At 47.1% G+C, this 24,498-nt stretch overlaps 1 protein-coding gene across 3 annotated transcripts in view; it reads left to right on the top strand.

Moving 5' to 3' along the window:
• Positions 1-24,498, top strand: part of LOC142577288 (band 7 protein AGAP004871-like) — a 505,838-nt gene that overhangs the window by 391,643 nt on the left and 89,697 nt on the right. For all 3 annotated transcript variants that reach the window (XM_075687088.1, XM_075687089.1, XM_075687087.1), the window contains one exon: positions 1-73. In XM_075687088.1, the coding sequence (XP_075543203.1) occupies positions 1-73 (73 nt within the window). The remainder of the gene's footprint in view (positions 74-24,498) is intronic.

The following is a 24,498-nucleotide window of genomic DNA, read 5'->3' as shown; positions in this document are numbered from 1 at the left end:
ATTGTGCAGGAGTACGAGAGGGCGGTCATCTTCAGATTAGGTCGTCTCGTCCAAGGAGGCGCCAAAGGCCCAGGTAAGCATATCACTCCCTAGCCTCCCGCCGTATTTCATTTCGGCATAAACTGACTCATAACAGATATTTTAGCGTCACCTACAGCACCTAACGCAGCTGCCGCCGCAGAACGGACGCTACTTGCAACACATAGGCCTTCGGTGAACAGGAAGTCCGGGTGCTCTGGTTTAGTTCAGCCTGCTTCGCCACAATGGCGCGTTGTGGGGTTTCGCGCTCGAAACGAGCGCACTCACTTGAGCTGAAACTAAATGAAAAAAAAACATGTCTTAGACTTCCAGCCTCGCGACAGAGAATGGATCGGTTTAAGATTTTCAGAATATTTTCAGTGCCTATAGATACGAGCCAGGAATAACACTTTGCACTGCAACGAATGACTAGAGGGTCTGTGTAACAACCCTGTTCGCCTTTTCCGTTGCCTCAAAATTTCTTCACTCCTGCCCTCGTATGGCGTCAGAATGCACCTTATCCCTTTGTTAAACGCGGAAGCCGCTGGCAGTGCGTCTGAATGAATGGGTGAGCAGATCAGGGTCACGTGTTTATTGTCGAAAGTGAAACTCGCAGCACAGCCACCCAACAGGCGACCGAGTGTCGCGGGCTACGCACTCTCTCGAGCGCGACTTATCGAGTGCGTGTTCACTGACGAACACAGAAGGACTGCGTTGAAAAGTGGAAAAGTAATCAAAGCTCTGCTTTTGCGTAAAACATTGCAGATCCCATCGAAAACGTTTTGCTGCGCTTACTGATATTCTTTAAAAAAATGCCTAATAAAATTCAACCAACCCTTAAATTAGAACTCTACTTCACGCATTACACTAGAATCTGCCTTTTTTTAAAAAATCCTTTCACTAAAGTTGCATTTGCACCGAAAGCTGGATCGCTGCTGTTTCAGTCCCCAGACGAGCATGGTGTGCCTGAACAGGACGTCTGCGGCGTCTTTGTGAGTGGAGTGAATGGGCTGCACTGAACTACGCTATGCTGATCCGCAGAATTTGATCCGTCGTGTAAGTGTAGTTAAAGCGGATTCGTCCACTGAGGACGCGCTGCACTGTAGTCAAATGGACGCTGCCATTGCGCGCGCTCAGACTCGTTGCCAACAGATTGCGCTAGTGGTTCATAAGCAAGTAATTGTACCACTGCTAAAGTTCTGCGCATAAAATCGAGTATCACGTCACTGCTGGAAGTTACCGAAATGGTGGCGGGAAGATTGCTAGCTATTAGGCGGCCACGGTAAAACCCCAAATGAGGGCAGTGCAGCGTGACAAGGGTTTGGTCACTTTTCAAGTCAGGGAAGCGCAGAGCAATGTCAGTTTTTCCTGAAAGACTCAGGAACATGCATGACAGGAAATGGGCAGCAGAAAAATGGACAGATATCGGAGCCACAAATGCGCGGACACGGAATGAAGAAAGAGGCCGAGAAAGCTGGCAGCCAAATAGACAACCCGGAAGGATCAGAAAGAAATTGAGAGAAGCAGAGACGACAAGTTCGATGCAAGGACTCCAAAAAGAAGGAAAGGAACATTGCATAGCGTTTTATAAAGACGGTAAACAAGAATTCAAGAAAAACAATGAACAAGCGATTCCATCGGCTGTGAATTCGTTCACTGCAACAGCAGCATTCAACTATAGTGATCACAATATTGCTTTTACTCCTTTGTTATTGAGCAAGTATTCGCAATATGGTCTGCTAGGCCGCAACAGAGTCCGGAGATCCGGAGACGACTCAACAGATTCTAACGGAATCTGGAGATATCCACCCAATAAGAACCGTAGGGAAAGTCGACCTTCCAAAAGCGCTAAAGTTCAAAGCTGATGGGTGCTTAAGAAGCCTTGCTGCCGCGCTAGTTGGTTTATGGTATATAGTAAAATTAAAATAGTTGAATAAAGGACATGGTCAAGACATAACAACACAAGCACTCGTGTTTCCTAGATTGAGCGCTTGTGTTTTCTGTCTTGTCGATGTCCCTTTCTGCGCTCTATTGATTTTACTGTATATTGATGGGTGCATTGACTGGCCAGCAGTAGAGATGAACAAAGGGTGATTAGAGTATTTGCGGCAAAAAAGCAGGCAAGAGATGGAGTCAGGATAGTCACAGGCATAGGTGACTTAACGAGATGACGCAGAAATAGGCATAAGGCTAGATTACGATTTGGTAGCACATGAGTGCCTCACAGGCTAGGTAAGTGTTTTCCGCCAGCCTAATTCAAAGGGGATGCCGCTATGTATCATCATCATCATGATCATCATCGCCATCGTCGTCTTCATGACCCATATTTTTGAATTTGCTACCTGTCGGCATCATATTGATACCTATAGGCATCATCTTAGTAGTAGAAAAAGGGTAAAATAAACGGCAAAACCCAAAGCCCTCATTCTGGGACCACCTAACACTTCACAGATTAGTTTCACGTGAATAGCATCCGCCCGTTCGACGAGCTTATATTTGAGTTTTCCCCTTACAGTCACCCACATGCGCACAAACGAAGAAAATGAACTATTGCTGGTCCGCAAATGTTTTCCTCAGAGTCGCAGTGATCCAGAAAGGAGAGCTTTATTTTCTTCCCTGAAAGCACAACTTCGCACGCCACTTCGCCTGAGTCCACAAAGGGGTGCGATGCACGGAGAAAAGAGGCACGAAAGAGCTTCCCCGCAATATTATCTTCCTACCCGTGAATAAAACACAGGTGCAACCCAGCTTTCTTTCGATTTTTCAAGATCGGCATTCCTGTCTCCAGTGCTCGCTTTGTTTTCGTAATTCCGGAAAAACACGCACACGCATATGCACGCGCACACACACGCACGCGCAGGCACACGCACGTACGCGTACACGCGCACACACACAAAGTCCAAATCTGGCATGCAAGCAGGCGCCCCACGAGCAAACTAGAATTGCAAAAAGAGGTGTAACAAATGAGGCGTTCGCGTTTGGGAACGACAGCAACGTGGGGGCCGGAATAAAAAATTACCGCCCGGGAGAAAAGGTATTCGACTCTCGAATTGTGAAATGGCTGCCGTCGAAAAGGAATGTGCGGCCGTTTGCAGGAGCAAGCAACATGCCGGAAAGCCGTACAACTTGGGCTCCGCGTTGTTTAATATTTACCGGGACATCGTAGCGCGCGGGTCAGTTGCCATTCGCTCGTCTCCTCCCATTCGTTGTTGTTTTTGTTGTTGTTGGCGTCGCCGTTGTAGTTCAGTTGGGTGTTTCCGTTATACGCTCCTTGACTCAACGCTGCAGCAGACAGAAGCAAACCTTGGCACGTAGTGGTCAGCAGGCATGGTACTCTTCTTAACTGCGCGTTTATTCTTGTTTTCTTGCCTAGTTTCCTTTTTCAGCACACACGAAGAGCGCATTCCCTAATGTAAAGAAGTGAGATGCCGAAGGGATGCCGCCCTCCCCGTGCTTGCACATCTGTTATTCTTTACAATTCACGTATAGAAAAGTGTCGGGCCAGCCTCAAACACCATCTAAACGTCGCTCGCAATGGGAGGAAAGATGCTGACCCAGCGTTGCTTGCTTTGTTTCATAGCGCTTGCTTTGTTTCATAACGCGGAGCTCGTGCACATGCATGGGCGTTAGCTTGGGTGCGTGCGTGCGTGCAAGGGAAAAAGTCATGAACTTTGTCAGCCGAGCTTTCTTCTTAATTTTTGCTCTGTAATGTCGCATGCGAATTTCAGTTCAATCATATACAACCTAAAATTACGAGAGCTGAGCACCATTGACTAATAGACTCAGACTTGGTTCACTGAGCCACAGTTCCTCATAGTACATTGCAGTCCACAACAAGTGAACAGAAACTGACCGCTCATGATGAGACAATCATCCATGTTTTCGGCTGCTAACACCAATCACATAATACACAATAAAAAATAGCATCAGTAACACATTCGGTTTTCAAGTGAAAGAGTCTTATAAAATATCCACTTTGTTCAGCTATGAAAGAAAACATAACATGACAGAGAATGTTTGAAAATTGAACGAACTTCTGAAATTGGAATGCCGGAACGAGCACCTATTGTACTTTCTCAATCAAACTTAATATACCATCAAAGATGTAGTTAATTTTTCTGACGTTGTCTTTGATTAGTAGCATTTCAAGTGGGTTACACTCACGGATTAAATTTATCTCTTTGAAGAAAGAGGCAAAACAACTATGATGTTGAGTGCCCAAACCTACGGCAGTTGGCGTCCCTTGCGGAATTTTTGGGTTATTCATATTGCATCGACTTGTTATGCCCGGGAGTGGTTTCGCGAGTGTGTTATATATGAAAGGCTTGAGATTGTTAACGCGAAAGCCTTAAGTGGGTCATACCCCCAATGGTCTGGAAAACACTGTATGCAGTACGCAAAGTCTTGTGAGCTCGCCTCGCCCAGACACACGCTCGTACGAATGCTCGCGCGCTTGTCGTCATCTTCTTAAGATACGTCCTCACCTGCGGAAATAAACGAGCGTAAGGCGGCGCACTTAGAAACGCGCGCCGCGTTCCGAAAGCCACACTACTGCGCCTTCGCGGTCGCGGAGAACGGCGGGCAGGCGAGAGTTCTCGACCTCTCTCGAGATGTCTCGGGAACCCGCGAGAATTCTCGCGCGTTTCAGTCCTTGTTCCTCCCCGGCTGCTGGGACACGGCGCGCGCGCCGGTCGGGCTCGCCGGCGACAGCATTGACCTCACCGCCCACGTGACGACTTCGGCGCCCGTGATTAGAGAGTTTTAGTTTAGGGGACGCAAGCGGCTTGTGTACGCAAGAACTAGGGGCGACGGTACTGCGCATGTGCAGACCGCTACGTCTACTTGCACCCTTGGGTTGTTGGGGCAGCCGAAAACATCTCTGCCCCTAAGCGGTCGCGTTACCCACGTGACTCTCGTGGTGTACGAGAACTTACGAGTAGCTAGCGGGTAGATAATCTTATAAATGTTTCGCCAAGTGTCGACAGACGTCGTTTTTGTATATATTAGAGCGGTTTAGCGTGTCCGGCGGTCGGGTAAACGCAAGTGGATGCGGGGCGGAGGAGTAAACGGGAGTGGCCTGCATGGTGCATACACCTGGGGAGGCATTCTGTAAGAGTCCACCTAGTGGACATCATGTCCATTTCGTCTGCTGCCGAAGTGCTGATTGGCTGTGGCGCCTGGCTGCTGTGGACGCGCAGTCCAGCCTAGCCAATCAGAACTTCAACGGCAGACGAAATGGACAAGTCCACTAGGTGGACTCTTACAGAATGCCTCCCCTGGTGGCGCAAAGCTCAACTGGACAAAAACAGCTAATATTGCTGTAACCAAGTCTATTCTGCTTCGATGCTAGCGTAAATTTTTTTCACTGGCGTAATCGTGTTGCTGTCACAACTTTACACCCGCAGCAAAGTAAAATACACTTGGTTACTGTAATATTAGCTGTGTTTGTCTGTTTGAGCTTTGCGCGACCAGGTGGCTGCACCATGCAGGCCGCTTCCGTTTACGGCTCCGCCCCAACGCAGCGTTTACCTGAATAACGGACACGCTAAACCTCTAGCTATTAACTGCTTTTAATAAGAATAATTTTATGTGTTCTATTTCATATGCTTGATTTCGCATTTTAAAAAATGATAACACATCAAAGATCAGGCGTTGATGGCGCTGCGAGCGCATGCGACCTCACTGCGGCTTGCGTTTGGGGCCGCTAACATATAACGTGTTTCTGCTTGCGTACGCAAACGCAAATGCACCCAAGCGCTATGGGCCCCAACGCCTTGCGTCCCCTAAACTAAAGCTCTCTTTGGGGAAATGCAGCGCCACGAAAAAATTCTTTCGGGACCCATCCTCGCGTGGCAGAGATTTCTTACCGCGAAAGCGCCTTTCACTGCTCGCGTTTTTAAGCGCGCCGCCTTGCGGGCGCTTATTTCCGCAAGTGAGGACGTACCTTTACACAAATGGCTCCGATGCCGCTCATCAAACCAAAAAAGAAAAAGGCAAATTAAGATAGAGTTAATTCAGGCACTCGAACCCACGACCTTCGGCAAGAGTCGAATCCTCTAGCTTGTGTGGGAGTCGAAACCACGACCTTTGGTGTTAAGACGAAGCTTATTAATAATAATAATATTTGGGGTTTTACTTGCCAAAACCACTTTCTGATTATGAGGCACGCCGTAGTGGAGGACTCCGGAAATTTTGACCACCTGGGGTTCTTTAACGTGCACCTAAATCTAAGCACACGGGTGTTTTCGCATTTCGCCCCCATCGAAATGCGGCCGCCGTGGCCGGGATTCGATCCCGCGACCTCGTGCTCAGCAGCCCAACACCATAGCCACTGAACAACCACGGCGGCTGAAAAAAGCTTATTAAGGTACAGTTAATTAATATAGAGTTACTAAGGCACTCGAACCCACGACCTTTTGTGTGAGTCGCACCTTCTACCTTTGAATGGAGTCGAGCCCACGAGTTCGGGTGTTAATTAGGGCGAAAATAATTAAGGCAAATGTAATTACAGCAGCTCCAATTAAGGCAGTCGAACCCACAACCTTTGGTTGGAGAAAATAATTAACAAGAAGTAACAACGCATTTACATAAGAATACCGAGTAATTTGATGAATGTATTTTGAGCGCGCCAGCTTGCGCCTTCACCCTCTTTTTCGTATGCTAAAGTGACTGTCAATTTTTCTGCAAAATATGCGGAGGTATGAATAAGAAAAGCTCTTTAACAACGTCGGTGACGTGTTCGTTCCCCGCAATATGCCGGATAAATAATGCATTACACATAACATAATTTAGAAATCGAATGATTTGTGGTAATTTCCTGTAAACATTACTATTTTTTGGAGTGAACAGAGAAGTTAGTATTTTACTCAAATTAATAAGAAAGGAAGTTGATGCTGAATGAATTTACATTGGCCCTTGACATGTAGGCGCCGGCACCACCTTCCTCATTCGGTTATCTAGGGCGCTATAACGTACAACTATTCCAAACTTTTCTATTCCAATTCTGCCATCAGCCCTCCGCGATTGATCAAAATTTTTTTGGACCACCCCCACTTCACCTGTCTGTCATGCGACGTCATGAAAACTGTGATAGCTGCCCATATTATATGACGTGTACACACTGATAATACATGACTTGGCTGAACAAAAGAAAAATAGTTATTTCTGATTCGACGCCTTTTCGCCATTAGCGCTCGGCTATTGGTCGAAAGTTTTCGAGCCGCACCTACTTCACCTGCCTGTCACGCGACGTCATCATCATCATCATCATCATCATCATCAGCCTGGTTACGCCCACTGCAGGGCAAAGGCCTCTCCCATACTTCTCCAACAACCCCGGTCATGCACTAATTGTGGCCATGCCGTCCCTGCAAACTTCTTAATCTCATCCGCCCACCTAACTTTCTGCCGCCCCCTGCTACGCTTCCCTTCCCTTGGGATCCAGTCCGTAACCATTAATGACCATCGGTTATCTTCCCTCCTCATTACATGTCCTGCCCATGCCCATTTCTTTTTCTTGATTTCAACTAAGATGTCATTAACTCGCGTTTGTTCCCTCACCCAATCTGCTCTTTTCTTATCCCTTAACGTTACACCTATCATTCTTCTTTCCATAGCTCGTTGTGTCGTCCTCAATTTGAGTAGAACCCTTTTAGTAAGCCTCCAGGTTTCTGCCCCGTAGGTGAGTACTGGTAAGACACAGCTGTTATAAACTTTTCTCTTGAGAGATAATGGCAACCTGCTGTTCATGATCTGAGAATGCCTGCCAACGCACCCCAGCCCATTCTTATTCTTCTGATTATTTCCGTCTCAGGATCCGGATCCGCCGTCACTACCAGCCCTAAGTAGATGTATTCCCTTACCACTTCCAGTGCCTCGCTGCCTATTGTAAATTGCTGTTCTCTCCCGAGACTGTTAAACATTACTTTAGTTTTCTGCAGATTAATTTTTAGACCCACTCTTCTGCTTTGCCTCTCCAGGTCAGTGAGCATGCACTGCAATTGGTCCCCTGAGTTACTAAGCAAGGCAATATCATCAGCGAATCGCAAGTTACTAAGGTATTCTCCATTAACTTTTATCCCCAATTCTTCCCAATCCAGGTCTCTGAATACCTCCTGTAAACACGCTGTGAATAGCATTGGAGATATCGTATCTCCCTGCCTGACGCCTTTCTTTATTGGGATTTTGTTGCTTGCTTTATGGAGGACTACGGTGGCTGTGGAGCCGCTATAGATATCTTCCAGTATTTTTACATATGGCTCATCTACACCCTGATTCCGTAATGCCTCCATGACTGCTGAGGTTTCGACTGAATCAAACGCTTTATCGTAATCAATGAAAGCTATATATAAGGGTTGGTTATATTCTGCACATTTCTCTATCACTTGATTGATAGTGTGAATATGGTCTATTGTTGAGTAGCCTTTACGGAATCCTGCCTGGTCCTTTGGTTGACAGAAGTCTAAGGTGTTCCTGATTCTATTTGCAATTACCTTAGTAAATACTTTGTAGGCAACGGACAGTAAGCTGATCGGTCTATAATTTTTCAAGTCTTTGGCGTCCCCTTTCTTATGGATTAGGATTATGTTAGCGTTCTTCCAAGATTCCGGTACGCTCGAGGTCATGAGGCATTGCGTATACAGGGTGGCCAATTTCTCTAGAACAATCTGTCCACCATCCTTCAACAAATCTGCTGTTACCTGATCCTCCCCAGCTACCTTCCCCCTTTGCATATCTCCTAAGGCTTTCTTTACTTCTTCCGGCGTTACCTTCGGGATTTCGAATTCCTCTAGACTATTTTCTCTTCCATCATCGTCATGGATGCCACTGGTACTGTATAAATCTCTATAGAACTCCTCAGCCACTTGAACTATCTCATCCATATTAGTAATGATATTGCCAGCTTTGTCTCTTAACGCATACATCTGATTCTTGCCAATTCCTAGTTTGTTCTTCACTGTTTTTAGGCTTCCTCCGTTCCTGAGAGCATGTTCAATTCTATCCATATTATACTTCCTTATGTCAGCTGTCTTACGCTTGTTGATTAACTTCGAAAGTTCTGCAAGTTCTATTCTAGCTGTAGGGTTAGATGCTTTCATACATTGGCGTTTCTTGATCAGATCTTTCGTCTCCTGCGATAGTTTGCTGGTATCCTGCCTAACGGAGTTACCACCGACTTCCATTGTAATGATGCCCACAATATTGTCGTTTATTGCTTCAACACTAAGGTCCTCTTCCTGAGTTAAAGCTGAATACCTGTTCTGTAGCTTGATCTGGAATTCCTCTATTCCTCTTACCGCTAACTCATTGATCGGCTTCTTATGTACCAGTTTCTTCCGTTCCCTCCTCAGCTGTAGGCTAATTCGAGTTCTTACCATCCTGTGGTCACTGCAGCGCACCTTGCCGAGCACGTCCACATCTTGTATGATGCCAGGGTTAGCGCAGAGTATGAGGTCTATTTCATTTCTAGTCTCGCCGTTCGGGCTCCTCCACGTCCACTTTCGGCTATCCCGCTTGCGGAAGAAGGTATTCATTATCCTCATATTATTCTGTTCCGCAAACTCTACTAATAACTCTCCCCTGCTATTCCTAGTGCCTATGCCATATTCACCCACTGCCTTGTCTCCAGCCCGCTTCTTGCCTACCTTGGCATTAAAGTCGCCCATTAGTATAGTGTATTTAGTTTCCACTCTGCCCATCGCTGATTCCACGTCTTCATAGAAGCTTTCGACTTCCTGGTCATCATGACTGGATGTAGGGGCGTAGACCTGTACAATCTTCATTTTGTACCTCTTATTAAGTTTCACAACAAGACCTGCCACCCTCTCGTTAATGCTATAGAATTCCTGTATGTTACCAGCTATATTCTTATTAACCAGGAATCCGACTCCTAGTTCTCTTCTCTCCGCTAAGCCCCGGTAGCACAGGACGTGCCCGCTATTTAGCACTGTATATGCTTCTTTTGGCCTCCTAACTTCACTGAGCCCTATTATATCCCATTTACTGCCCTCTAATTCCTCCAATAGGACTGCTAGACTCGCCTCACTAGATAAAGTTCTAGCGTTAAACGTTGCCAGGTTCATATTCCAATGGCGGCCTGTCCGGAGCCAGTGATTTTTGGCACCCTCTGCTGCGTCGCAGGTTTGACCGCCGCCGTGGTCAGTTGCTTCGCAGCTGCTAGGGACTGAGGGCCGGGGTTTGATTGTTGTGTTCATAGGAGGTTGTGGCCAAGTACTGCACCAGGGTGGCCAATCCTGCTCTGGTGAGGGAGTGCGTTACCGGTTCTGGTCAGCGGGATCAGGCCACACTCCAGGCCTGTTTGTGCAATTTTATCAACACGCGGATTTTTTTTAAATCCGGTGGAAAATTGCCGGCACCGGGATTCGAACCACGGACCTCTTGCACGCGAGGCGGGTGTTCTACCTCTACGCTGCCGCTGCACCTTGCACGCGACCTCACAAAACCGCAAAAACTCACCGCGTTGATGTGACGTGTACGCGTTAAAGATGCATTAATATGCCGAACAGAACTGAATTTTCTTCTGAATAGCCGCAGGCTGCCCCGTTCCGAGAGGAATAAAACATCACTGCCGCCGATCGCTCAGGCACTGGCGACTCGCACCTGCCGGAGAGCATGGGTTTATTGTCGTATAATAAAACCTTTTGCGTGGCCGTGTAACGTTTTCGAGAACTTTTTTCACGTTTACGACCTCGTTCTGCCAACTCTTCTTTGCTGAGAATCCGTTTCAGCGTCATTCTTAAACTTCCGTTGCATGCCGCCGCGATTTTCGACCAGCCACCGCAAGCTAAGTAAAGGAAAGCGGGCCAATCATAGGCGCCGGCCCCACCCTCTTGATCCGGTTATCGATCTTAAATGTAGTTACTCGGCGCTATCGAATACTTCTCCCCTTTAGCGTGATCCACCCCTCTTGCCAGCCAATTAGATAAGACAAGCCGCTCAGTGTAGGCAAAATATTCGTTTTTCAAGCAAACAAAAGTGACCTCCTATGAACGAGGAGAGCGTTTGATTGGTCTGTTCAGACAACCCTGCGGGTGACCGCCAGATGTCTGCGTCGGCGGTTGCGCAAATTTGACGTCAGCGGTTGCGCAAATTTGACGACAGATTGGAATAAAAACATATTGGAATAGTTTTACGTTATAGGGCCCCAGATTTTATGTTTTGCGCGTGTGTAATAAATTCTGCTATTGACCCACCTGAGCACCACGTACTCATGCTGCTGCGTCATCCTCTCCTCGAGGAAAGTTTTTCCGAGTGTATGAGCTCTGACGTACCCCAGACTAGACCCCTCAGACTGTGTACAGTGTGCCTCCTCGTGGTCAACAAATCACGTGACGTTCCCAAGTACGTATGCCCCTGTAAATCACGCTCCACATCAGTAATACTAACCTTGAGGCGGAGCTACGTAGCCACAAGCGTGAACATATGAATGCGTGCGTGTGCACACATTTGTGTTCTATGTTAACGCAGCTATTTACTTATTTGTAGTAAGTCACACATGCAATTCACGTTGCCAAATTAAAGGTGTAAATGTAGTATGCGTAAAGCTCCACTCCTCGAGGATGCGCCTGAGCTGGTTTCCTCTGAACTATTGGCATTCTTATTTTTTTTAACAGCGATGAACATAATGCTGTCACAAACAGTCGTAGTCGCGCACACAAAAGAGCGCGGAGAAATCTTTCTGTGTAGCCATAGCAAGCTTCTAGCACCGCGCGTGAGAAGTGCCTGTCTCGGAATACACAACATTCTCAAGAAGGCGCAGCAGGACGCAGTGGAATTATCATCACTTGACGGTAAGATGGGGAGCTTCACTGGGTCAAGGTGGTGTATTAGTTCTACTTTATAATTTTATTAAATTTCTGATGACGCACACACGCTAAACGTACACGTGGTTGCACGTTGACAGCAATCACACGCTGGCGCTGGGATTAAGAAGGGTCGCTTCTGAACCTGTGTAGCCACGCCAGTGAGGGCCATTTACTGGCGTCCCGTTTATCGCTAGTTCTGTGCCCGGCGAACAACAAAAGCCTTGACTAGGGCACTTTGCTCGCTGAGTTATGCGTCTTCTCATAAGCGATGTGAGATCGGGTGGCAACACGTAGAGTGCCGCCGTCGCGACTTTCGGCGATCATGTACACCTAATTCGCGGTTGCCTGGAAACTCAGGCTATACTCACCGGTACCATTGCGAGCGCTCAAAAATTAGCTATTTTTAAGGTATTAGCAATCTGTAGGTTGTGCTTGGGTCTGATATATACGTGCTCTTCAGATAATCGGGGTGTGGCCCGTATAATATATTGTCAATTGCTGCCAGTGTGTTTCCAGTGACGGTGCGATGGCGTTGATGCAAGGTTTATAGCTTCCCCGGCATCTTAACAATAAGTTTTTCGCAACGTGCACAACTAGAGTTCCTGGAGGAATTTTTCTTGTGCGTGTAAAGCAGGTTATGTGCAGTTAGTAGCATGCGGACTGTTTCAGCAGAAAGTCCAGGGCGCTGCACTTATGGCTCCTGGACTCTGTAAGGCTAAATCCGCCAATACTCAGCGCCATCCACTTCCTGCTTCTCTTCTTATTACGGAAGCTTTCGCAATGCTACTCTGTACAGATTCATTTGTGACCTATTTATGTATGTGGTAAACGCTTTGCCGAGTCCGCATGCCCGTTAACATATGTATGCATGGTCTAGAAATTATAGCATGGACTCCAGAGGTATATCCCCGTACAGTTATTTGCGCTGAAGGAAAAGGCTATTCTCTGTGTCTTTTTCTTGTCATCGGTGCTTGTTGATACGAATAACAGAAAATGTCTTGCAACTAAAAATAAATCGATTATCAGCTTACCACGAAGAATGCACAACTTGTGGGTAGGCTAAGTTCTGCATACTGTTCTGACATAGTGACTGTTCAGCCGTGATGAGTCTCCGGCATGAAGTCCCTGCAGCGAGCCTCCTTAAACAAAGGAGAAACGCTCGTGAGCGAAAATTAGACAAAAACATACCTGTGGAAAAATGTACCCCTGTACCGTGTGCGCTTACACTTAAAGACAGGAGTTGATTGTAAGCCGCTTAAGAAGCAGGCATCTGTCACGAGGCTAAAAAAGTGCATTGTACCTACTGAACACAGGTATTGAGGCAGAAAAAAACAAACAAGAACGTGATCCCGTTCGTTGAACAGATACTGGTGCTTAACTAGGATCTCGTGTTCAGGACGTTATGTGAGGTTACATAATACATGGAAACGTCACTGTTTCACCCGAAAGGAGAAGCATCGATTGCTATAGCGAATTAGTAGATAGATATACGAATTAAGGATAGTAGTTTTATTGGCTGTATAAACTTGTAAGCATTCGCTTACTAACGAAATTAGCAAGCGTTCATGCGCGCACAAGCAAATATGAACACATCTCACTCGATGACCGCAGAAACTCGCTGTCAAAACGCTGAAATGAGGAAGCGCAGCAGCAACAATGATCGAATTGACCTTCGTGCTGCCTCGCACTTCAATGCGAATTAAGTTAGGGGCCCGTGGCATGCCTAGAATCTGTACTCATCATAGATCGCTCTCAAGATAAGGCGTGCGCAACTGCGTGTGGCCACGCCATATGCAGCAGCCACAGAAGTAGAAGCCCCCCCCCCCCCCCCCCCCCCCCCCACCACTTCCCTTCCTTCTTCCCGGTGCCTTGCTCGCGACGGAGATACGGCGCACGTTCTCCCCGCTTTCTTCCCTTCCGCGCGTGAGATTAAGGCGCCATCTTCGGTTCACCCTCGCGCGCTCTGGCACGCACACACAGCATACGGCGCGCGGCGACGATGCTATCGCACTTGATACGGAACAACACGGCGACGGCAGAAATGCGCCCGGAGTGCCCATATAATTGCTATCGCAATAAAAGATCCTATCTATAGGGCAACCAAATTTAGCGGGAAATAGGAAAGAAAGGCGCATTTAGGCTATCAGTCAATAAAAATAGGAACTGAATACTTTTGAAAGCTGTAATGCAATATCCATAAAACATGCAAGATCATTCCGATCAACGTACCTTTCAAAAGTGCGAACAAAGAAAGAAAGAAAGAAAGAAAGAAAGAAAGAAAGAAAGAAAGAAAGAGAAAAAGGAGAAAAGAAGAAAGAAAGACAAACAAATCCCGCACAGGCAAAAGCAACGCACTTGCAGTCAGCGCATGGAAAGAAGCAGTATATCGAAATGTTTCATTAACTCGCATAAGCTCCCTTTCCTCAGAAGGAATAGCTGTTAAAGCATAACGAGAACGGCTTTATGATTCATCTTGTTCCGTGCAGGCCACCAAATGCCAACTGATTTATTTTGGCCGTTTTGGCTGTTTTCTTTTTCACTATCAAAATTGTAGGCATACGCAGAGAACTAAGCAGGGGCCAAGTTGAGAACATGGCAGTATGCATTTGATGAAGATAGAGGGCTAACGCGAACATACGCATCACCGGAGGCAAGCTCGCACAAGCCGTGGACGTTCCTCGGACCACTGAGATAACTTTAGTTGTGTTGCTTGAGGCTCTGAGTTGTTTGATAACCTCGTTTTCAAGTTGGCCGTGTTGATTCAAGTTATATTACCACTTCTCCTGCGAGCTTTTTTTTTTATTTTTTGCTCCCTGCATGGCACATCAGCTGCAAGAGAACATATCGTATATTGGGTAATAGACATGACTTGTGTATTCGCTTTTTTTTCTTTTCTTTACTATAGTTCTGGTAACTCTGCTTCACTCGTATCGAGGGACACCACTCGCGGTGGTGAAAGGTCGGGAAACTTCTGAGGCCGACATCACCGCACCGCCATACGCAGAAGTAGGGGCAGATATATTAAACGAAGATAGTTGTAGGCCCAGGCAAGGTGTTTGGCCATGAATACCATTCCTGAGTGTCTTCTTTTCATTCTTTCTTTTTTTCTGTTTTTTTTCTATTCCTTTCGCTTGCATAGGGTAGCAAACAGGACATGCGTCTCGTTGACTTCCCTCACTTTCTTTCCCTGTTCTCTTTCTCTGGTCCCGAATAACCTGACCAGAGAAACGCGAATAACGGGACCAGTGAATAGCAAAAGAAGGAAAACAGGATGGCTAATACAGTATATTCTTCCTGAGTGAGTGATGAATAAGTTATCACGTTTGATAGAAGGGATGTCTCAAGTGGGAACCAACGTTTCCACAAAGGGACTTGCCTTCGTCAGGGCCTGCCGTGACGAATTGTATCAACAAGAACGCAATGCTTCCTTCAACATTTTAGGACTTTAAAAACGTGGATGACTTGAAGAGTCAAAAAGGCAGCTGCCCTTAAACGTGCACGCCAAGAAGCGACTGACACATTATGGAATAAACAGCTGCTTAACTGTCCAAAGTATAACGCAATCATCACGCTCCACGCAGCAGGAGACTGGTTTGGTAACTTAAGCTCACCGTCTCCCGTCATTTTTCGCTCTGTTATGTCATAATTCTGCTCGATATTTTGTATAGACAAGGCAGCGCCTGCCCTATATTCCCGAACTTTAAAAAAAAGGCTTTTTTTACTGACTGTCCTCCCGGGAAAAATGTACCGGTATTTGCTGTGGATGAACTGAAAGCATATTATTCGCATGAATAGTTAGACTAAGAAAGTAGGAACGGCGGAGAGGAATGTTCTGACGATATACGTCGTATCTTGCCCAGAACAAAGTAAACGTGCCATATATGCGACGCCGCTGGTCTTCATCGTTCGGTACGTTTGACAGCCCGCTGTCTTCGAAAGCTGTGATCCTGTGAGATTGGCGCCCGACATTTACAACGACGGCGCCGGCGCATCTCTTCTCTGAAAGACAGTTTCTTCCGCCAGCTCTTCAGTACCAGTGGTGCATGCATTCTTGTTTAGTCATACATCTTTCTTTTTGTTTTACTTTTCTTTCTATAGTTTTGCGCACGTGAAAGCTTTCCTGCTTTAAGGTTTCCCTCGTCTTATGTTTTATTTTCTCTCTTTGTGCGGGACCTCACATCTTCGCATCTAGTCATTTACGAAGCCTTTTGAAGTACTTCGAAAGTTCCCAGATCCCAGATCTTTTCCATCGTCTTGGTTCCCTTCCGATTACAAGCTATTCATTCGTTGCTGTTTAAACGCGATGCGAACATCTTGCGCTCTCTTCAAAGTGATATTTTCGATATGGCTTCGCCTTAACTTCAAGACCGGCTTTCTCAGAGTAGTTCGCGTATGCTATAAGCTTTCGCAAAAGCAGGAGACGGCATATCGTGATAGCGAACGCACTGTGAGTGAATGATGGCTTGCGCCAAAGATTTCTGACGAACGAAAAACTCTGTGAACTCAACTCCCACGTTTTCTTCAGGCTTTTCACTTTATAGACCCTTTCCACCGGCTGGTTTCCTTGAACCGGCTAGTTCGCCATCTCTGCCGCCGTGCCTAGTCATTTCTTGCCTCAAAATGTGCCGCGTTGCCTCCGCGGCAGGGGTGGAATTCAAGAATGCTCGTGTACTTAAATTTACATGTGCATTAATTACGTGCGTAGTCCATCAAGTTATGAACGACGTATTGAAGTGCGAAGAATGTAATTCGCATTAAGCAAATAAGCGACCATGTCTAGCACCTATAGGTGAACATTAATGCAGTGACTTCAATTGGAATCGCATTGCAGTGGTAGGCAAAGCTTCTTCTTCAGCCAAAGGCGAAGGAGGAGGAAAAAGAGAGGAATGGTAGGTTAGGTAGGGAGGTCAACTAGATGAAAGGAGAGGGAGGGAGGAAGCTACTAGCAATGTGGACACGTGTGACTGTCCTTCACGCCTACTTGTCGCTGAAGCCAGTCAATTTCATAAAGAGTAGCAATGCCCGCGTCGTTATGTGTAGTCTGAGACGCGTACGGCCATGATCCAAGGATCTTTGCTTCTGAATGTGGTCTATGATCTAAACAGTTTAACACCCTCCAAAGAATGCCACGTTCGATGTTATAATGATCGCAAAAACACAGCATGTGTTTGATTGTCTCTTCACAGTTGCGCGAATCGGTGATGGATGTGGCTTTCGCATAAGCCAGCCATCAACAACGGTGGCGCACTGAAGTTGCTTGACGGCGGCAGATGTGTGTCGGAATTTGCAGCTTCAACGAAAGGCCAAGTCTGTCGGGACGACACTTTGAGACACTCGGGTTGTTCCATGAAGTTTGCCTTTTTATGTGAGCGAGCAAACGAAGACTCCTCGCAGTGACAGTTCTGGACAACGGTATGGAAACTGTCTGGAATCTTTTATGGCACCCGAAGGCGAAGGTGAAACTCCGAGTGAGGAGATGGCCTGGCGACGACTTGACGATGACGTCGACGGCCACCGATGTAGGCGTAACTGGGTGAACTGACACAGCGAACCCACTTTCGAACTCCTAAGTGATCATGGTCGCAGAAAAACAGTGCACAAGAAGGAGTGAGGGAGATAAAGAGAGGAACTTTACATCGTAATTGGAAAAAAATAGAAAGGTCGGCTTGAGTGATGCCACTCTAGCCTGCTACTGCACGCTGAGGAAAGGGGTTTTGGGGAGTGACAAAGACTGGGGAGGCGGAATACTGTGGATTGGTGTGGTGAAGAGGAGGCGGATGATAGCGGCTGGAAAGTATACCCTACAGCAGTGTAATGTAAAAAGCCGAAGGTTATGGAATTGAAATGTACGAAGTCTGAGCGTCAAGGCTGTAGGCGCTAGCCTTCAACACCGCATTGGGCCAATGAATCTTCTGCAAATATACCCATACGTTGGTCACAGCCTAAAAAAGGTAGCCAGTTCGCCGAGCTGCGCAGCTCGTAAAGAAATAAGGAATGAAATGAAAGCAAAATGCAAAACAAGTGCAATAAAAAAAAAGACACGATAAGGAAAGAGAGGAAAAGGAAGAAAGAACAAATAGTGCGAGTAAATGAAAGCCGGTAGAGGAACCCGCTAGGCTGTAGGCGTTTCCATTCCTTGCACGGCTTTCAATGTGATCTGGGGTTTCACTATACAGGATGTTCTTTTTTTTTAGCTGCACCAAATCTTTTAAAAATTGCCTTTGGCAAGTAGCGTAATTCTCACCCTTTATCTAAATTACTCGATGAAGCGGCCATTACGTCTACGAGAAATCAAAAGGTTCAATGGAATATTTAACGTAATCACGCTAATCAACTTTCTTAACTAATTAATTTGCGCCACATATTTCAATCTATGAATTATAGCCGCTGAGTTTGCATGGCGTATCCACTTGGAACGAATTCTCTGGATAGCACCAGTTCCGAGATATGAATTTTCAATGTGTTCGTCTAAATGCATTGGCATTCCAATTACTTTTGTGCTTCAATGCATAAAACAGCGGTTTATTAAAGAAGTAGCTGGAACGCCAGTGCATTTCGTCGGTCACATTGAAAATTGATATCTCGGAAGTGGTGCTATCCAGAGAAGTCGTTCCAAGTGAATAACGCCTTGCGAATTCAGCGGCTTTAATTCGTAGATTGAAATATGTGGCACAAAGTAAATAATGAAAAGTTAATTAGCGTAACTGTGTTAATTATTTAATTGAACACTTTAATTTCTTGTAGATGTAATTGCCGCCTCATCGAGTAATATAGATGAAGGGTTAGAATTGTGTTACCTGCCATAAGCAATGTTTAAAAAAATTGGTGCATGTAAAAAAAATACCCTGTATTTTCTGACATAAAGTGACGTTCATTATGTCAGAAAGAAAGCTAATTCGCAGGCATTCTATGAAGGGAGATTTTGTGAGTGTCTTTCTAAGCGAGGTGCCTGACGAAGGGCGAGGAAACGGTGCTATGTGAGTGGGTGAGATATTGGAGGATTCGCTGGAAGTACATATATTTGGTCCTCTTTGAACACAAACGTGTTGCCGAGGAAACAAAACTGCGAGGTGAGAAGTTCGAAATGGGTGCTCGAAGTGCCATTTCTCTCTTTTCTAGTTGTCGCAATCGGTGCTAGCAGACAATGCAAAACGCAATTCACGAGTAATACGTACCGTTGTTAATAAATTTCCTTCTGGCAATGATCCGAGGTTCGTGCAAATGGCGCGCGAGTATGTTGAAAAGCTATACGTGTGTACGACCGCACGCAAGAAAGTACATTTCTCAGGACATCCGCGGCTGTCGACAAAGGAATCGCTCTCACATTCAAACGACCGACGTCGTCGCCAGCTCTACGAGCGAAGATAAAACTGCCAAGGAACTCTATACACGTTCGGTGCCACATCGACGAAGAATGGCTCTTAATACAGCAACAACAAACAAGAGATATCAGTCGAGATATGAAAATCATCTTTATGTAGTGCTGCAGCGAGAAAAGAATTGAACTGGAAGGAGGAACGCTCCGTCTCTCGGGCCTTTCTCTCGCGGCAGTCTGGACAGCGAACCGAGATCCGCTCGCTGGGCCCGCGGGCGACGAGGCGAAATGGGTGCTGCGGCGTCTCCGAGGCCGCCCCCCCCCCTTTCCTTCTTCCTCTTCTTCTTCTTCTTCTTAAGGAGAGAGAAAGTTTCCGAAGTGGTGGTAAGGGAAGGAGGAGGCGCGCACCCTGACTGCAGCCGCCGAGAAATCGGGTTTTCCGGAGAGAGCCTCAGTGGCCGTGGTGCAAGGCAGCGGCGAGACTGCTGCTGCTGCTGCTGCTGCTCGCTTTTTTGCATTCAGCCTTAGCGGTGCGCGAGCGAAACCGCTCCAAATGAGCCGGCATCGCAAAAGCTCCTCGCGGCGCCACGGCGGCTCCAAATCACCAGTGCTGCAGCCTTTCTCGACGGCGGCGCTGGTAGCGAGAAAGCTAGGGGAGCCAAGAAAAAATAAAGGCGCGGGGTCGCAGCCGAACAGCAAGAAAGCAAAGGGAAGGGTTCAGGGGACAAATAAACGACGGAAGACGCTTCCTCCCCCTCCCGGAACAACAGAGGCGCATGCGGCGCACCACGCTGGCTGGCAAAGGCGCGCGCTTTCTCCCAAGAAAGCGCCCTGCGATCGAATGGGAGGCCGCCGCCGAGCGCTCGGAGAGTCGTTTTCCGTGTGGAGGGGACAGGTCGAGAGGTCTTCGCTGGAAGAAAAACATCGGATGGCCTGGCCTTCCCTTCGGCAGACGTTTAGGTGGGCCTTTGGGGTTCTTAAGCCCTATTTAAAGCAAAGCAAAATGGAAAAGATAAACACGAAGCAATTAATCGCTCCGGGGAACGCCAGTGAACGCAAAAGCCCCAAGGTGTAGCTGAATGTTCACGCCGCACTTAATAATTCCGGGGCGTTGGTTCGATGTGTAGAAAGAGAAATATAAGTGAGTAACGAAAGTATCATAGCGAATCCACGTTATCAATAACACCGCTACTCTAAAGCCTGGAACTGCAGTTGTCCCGTTCATTTTTTGAAATCCATGAAATATCTGCGAATGTAAATTATTTTAATCGATGTGAGGTAGCAAACAGCGCATCGCTTAGCTGCCGCTTGCGAAAAAAATTCGCCATGACGCTTTTGATCCTCTCTTTTTTTTGTGGGGAAGACAGGACGGTGTGACGCATGTTGATCAACTGCACCGTCTCGATGAAGATGTGACGAATATAGTCCCTTTATACTTGGAGTGCAAGAGCGGCGCCCACGTGAATGCTATGGCACTCTCTGGTAGTATACGACACAAATTTCATCTACCGTGAGCTGCGATATATGGACAAGCCACTTCCCATCTGTCGTCTGGCTTCGCTCTTGGCTTCACGGCTCCCTAGTCGCTAGCTATCAACCAAACCACTGCATTCCAGGCGAATTTCAGCATTCGCCAAGCTGCGATCCGAAAGCATGCCCAATCGCTACGCGTGACGTCACGCCCACAGTAGCAGCAGTGTGAAAGCTGGCTCACCCAGAACATCACAAATCGTTTTGGGCAAAGTTCCGTAAAAAGGAAAATTTTTCATCGTCCTGAGTATAGCCTCAAGCTACAAAGGAAACTCGTACTGCGGGTTTCTTAGGAACAAATATTCGCAGTTGAAGAAAAAAAAATTGTCCTGGTCCGCGGGGATCCAACCTGGGACGAAAGCACTTCCGGGGCGGTCACTATAACACCTGAGGTGACCGGGGGGGGGGGGGGGTAGCAATTTACAAAACGAGGCCGAATTATTCTGCTCCTGTGCGATGAATAATTCGGCTTCGCTATACAATCTGCTAGTGTACTGGTTAGCTCGGATGGTAAATCATCCTCCCCTGACAGGCGCTGCTCCCAGGTTCGATCCCCGCAGACCAGAACGAATTGTTGTTGAACTGTGAAGCTTTCTTTCGGCGATAATTGTTGGTGTTTCCTTTGTAGCTGCGAGCATTTCTTGGAGCCGGCCAGCCAGGCACCACTCGTTCGATAGCGAACACTCCTCACGGCGCAAGGTGATGATGGTGATAATGATGATCACTTTTTGGCATCCCCTTTGAAACGGGGCGGTGACAAATAGTCACCTAGACTTCTTTAATTCATCAGGTGTGCTACGTATACTTTTCATTCCACCATGTTCCTGCACATCTCCTTAATCTTTGTTGCTCTTCCTCAAAGCTTCTCTATCTACCTTGTACCGCTACATTGTAACGGAAGCGGTAGTATCATCCTCTTCCCTGCTTCATTCCACCAAGGATATGATCTCGTCAGCGCACTCTTGTGGCGGATGTTTCCAGTGGCGGAGAAAATCGCCAAAGAGGTGCGTCGTGCAAAATTAACTTTTCGTAGCGCTCCCTTCGTATCGGAACTTTGGAACCTACGCAAATAGGATGTTAGGTTACACTAATAGAACCTTGTGACAGCGCGGCTCCCGCCAGTGGATTCTCTTGATGGATCACCACGCACGTTGACGCACTGCCGGAATAACATAATCTACAAAAGCAACGTTATTTAGTTATTGCCAGGCAAACAGTTTTTATTTCTGTTTCTGTTGTTTTTGCAATGCGGATGGTTTTTCACCCACACGTTTTCGTGGATTATAGCGTATCGGCCCATCGAGAACTCGACCACACGCAATATATATATATATATATATATATATATATATATATATATATATATATATATATATATATATATATATATATATATATATAACCCACACGGCAATGCGACATCTGATGTGACCGTCTCAGGCACGGATCCTGGATGTGTTGGTCGAAGGAAATCGGTGCGCGTAAAGCCCGCACAACGCTGACGCCATGGCCGTATAGAGTGGCTCTATCCTCGCTTCGGGGGCGGTGCGGTGCGGCGACCGTATCCACAGGGCTTCTCTCTCTTCGGGAAACTCTGCGCTAGATGGGCGATAAGATGCTGGGAAAGCCGGCACGGCGCTGAAAAGGAAGCAGCCTTCTACTCAACCTCCGGTGGGCGTGACGAATGATGAGCCGACGAGTGCAGGCGTTCTGGCCTCTAAAGCGCCCGTGCCTCCCTGGAAGGGAACGATCTCTTGTCTCGTACCCGCCGCAGTTCTCTGCAGCACTAGCAGTAATCTCAGCGCCAACGGAAACGAATCGGCAGCGATCTCACGCATAGCGCGTTTTTCTGAACACCTTTGAGGCCTCCTTCCATCGAGACAAGGCACAGACAGTTTTAGTATAGCGTACGCTATACCATTGCGTACGCTAAAAAATAGCGGGTCGTCACTGCGCATGCGCTGAACGCTAAACGAAATAGCGGGTATAGCGGGCGTACGCAACGCAAACGAGTTAGCGTTAGCGTTTTTGCGGGGTTTGCGGAGTTTGCGGGAAACATGGCGGCGGTCCCGGCTGCCCGCTTCGAATTGAATTTGGCGTTGCTTTTGTAAAATGCACTTCGTTCGTAGCAAATGACTGTGCAAACGGCTTTCGCTCAGTCTCAGGCCGCTTCGACGACACAGTATTATGGATAACCTCGTGGTGTTTTCGAGATCGCTTCTCGTTTCGAACGAGTCGAAGCCTAACGAAAGAAACGTTCGAGATGTCAGCGCCACCTATCGCTACAGGCGCGAAATAGCCGCAACGACGGTATATGGCCTCTGAGATCCGAAGATATCGCCGGCCAACTAAAATAGTAGAAAACGTGTGCTGCTTAGCGTACGCTATATAATAGCGTATAGCGTACGCTATAGTTACGTACGCTAAACTAAAACTGTCTAAGGCACCGCTGCAGAAGCTGTCCGCAACCGCTGCCGGCTTACTTGAAGGCGACGTTCAAAGGCCATGTTCCTATACACTGTAGTGCAGCCTAGACGCTATGCAAATAGGTTCCATTTTTGCTACGTGCTACGCTATGAAGAGTATCATGTCCGCGGTCATATGCACGCCGGCAACAATCTCTGCCTTCAAGCGTAGAGCTTCTCTCTCTTTTTTCTACTTTACTCGGCCAAAATAAGGTGTTAGTTATTCGATATGTGATAAACAGGCGTTGTCTTAAGGCCTGTCTTTGCGAGGGTCATTTCTCATACTTTGTCCTGAGGTTTCCAGTATGGTAACGAGCATTCATAGGCTCACTTGCTCTGTGTATACAGACGCAAGCGCCTGAGATCCGTACCAGCCATGCGGAGCACGAGCTCATTGGACTCGCGCATTGCAAGCAGGGCGTCCAGGTGGGCCGCGCCACATGAGGCGAAGTGCATCTTCGCTCGTCTCGGAATTCACAACGCATATGTTAAGGCACTTCAGAGGCTGGCGGATGATGGAGAGGAGGATAGCGCCTGTGCTAGTCCACAACATTCCCGAAGCCATCTGCCGGTTCGACTTGATGCAGCGTCAAGTAGTGCATTTCACGAACTCTGTTTTTGATAGTGCGAGATGTTCTAATGAGACTACGGAGATATTCTTAAAAAAATTATCTTAGGTGTACGTCGGCAACGCCTCACGAAACTTCTCTGGCAATGATTTGTAATATACGCCTTGTACCGCGTTTATTCACCCGTATTAATGGGAGACATTACTTGGCTCATTGTGCGACCCCAGCGTCATCAGAAAGCCGTGGCAGAAAAACGGCACACCAAATTACGTCATCTTCATCTAACTAAAGAAAAAAAAAAAAGCATCCACGGTGAGGATTCGATTCTCTGCACCACCGCAACTGCGACCGCTCCGTAGCCGAGTGCGTTAACCATTGCGCCACAGCTGCTTTTTTTTCTTTTCATCAAACATGCTATTTATTACACTAAATGAAATGATGTATCTACAGGAACTATTTACAATATTATGAGCACTAGGTGGTCATAAGCGATCGCAGGTGTACGAGCAGTATATACAAAAAAAAAAACGCCACACAAAGCAGCATTTTCCATCGCAAGAAAAAAACCCGTCATGGTTGCTCAGTGGCTATGGTGTTGGGCTGCTGAGCACGAGGTCGCCAGATCGAATCCCGGCCACGGCGGTCGCACTTTGATGGAGGCTGAATGGGAAAACACCCATGTCCTTTTATTTAGGAGCACGTTAAAGGACCCTAGGTAGTCAAAATTTCCGGAGTCCTCAACTACGGCGTGTCTCATAATCAGGAAGTGGTTTGGC

The sequence above is a fragment of the Dermacentor variabilis genome, chromosome 1, assembly GCF_050947875.1.
Source record: "Dermacentor variabilis isolate Ectoservices chromosome 1, ASM5094787v1, whole genome shotgun sequence".
NCBI lineage: Eukaryota > Metazoa > Arthropoda > Arachnida > Ixodida > Ixodidae > Dermacentor > Dermacentor variabilis.
This window is presented reverse-complemented; position numbering and strand designations above follow the sequence as displayed.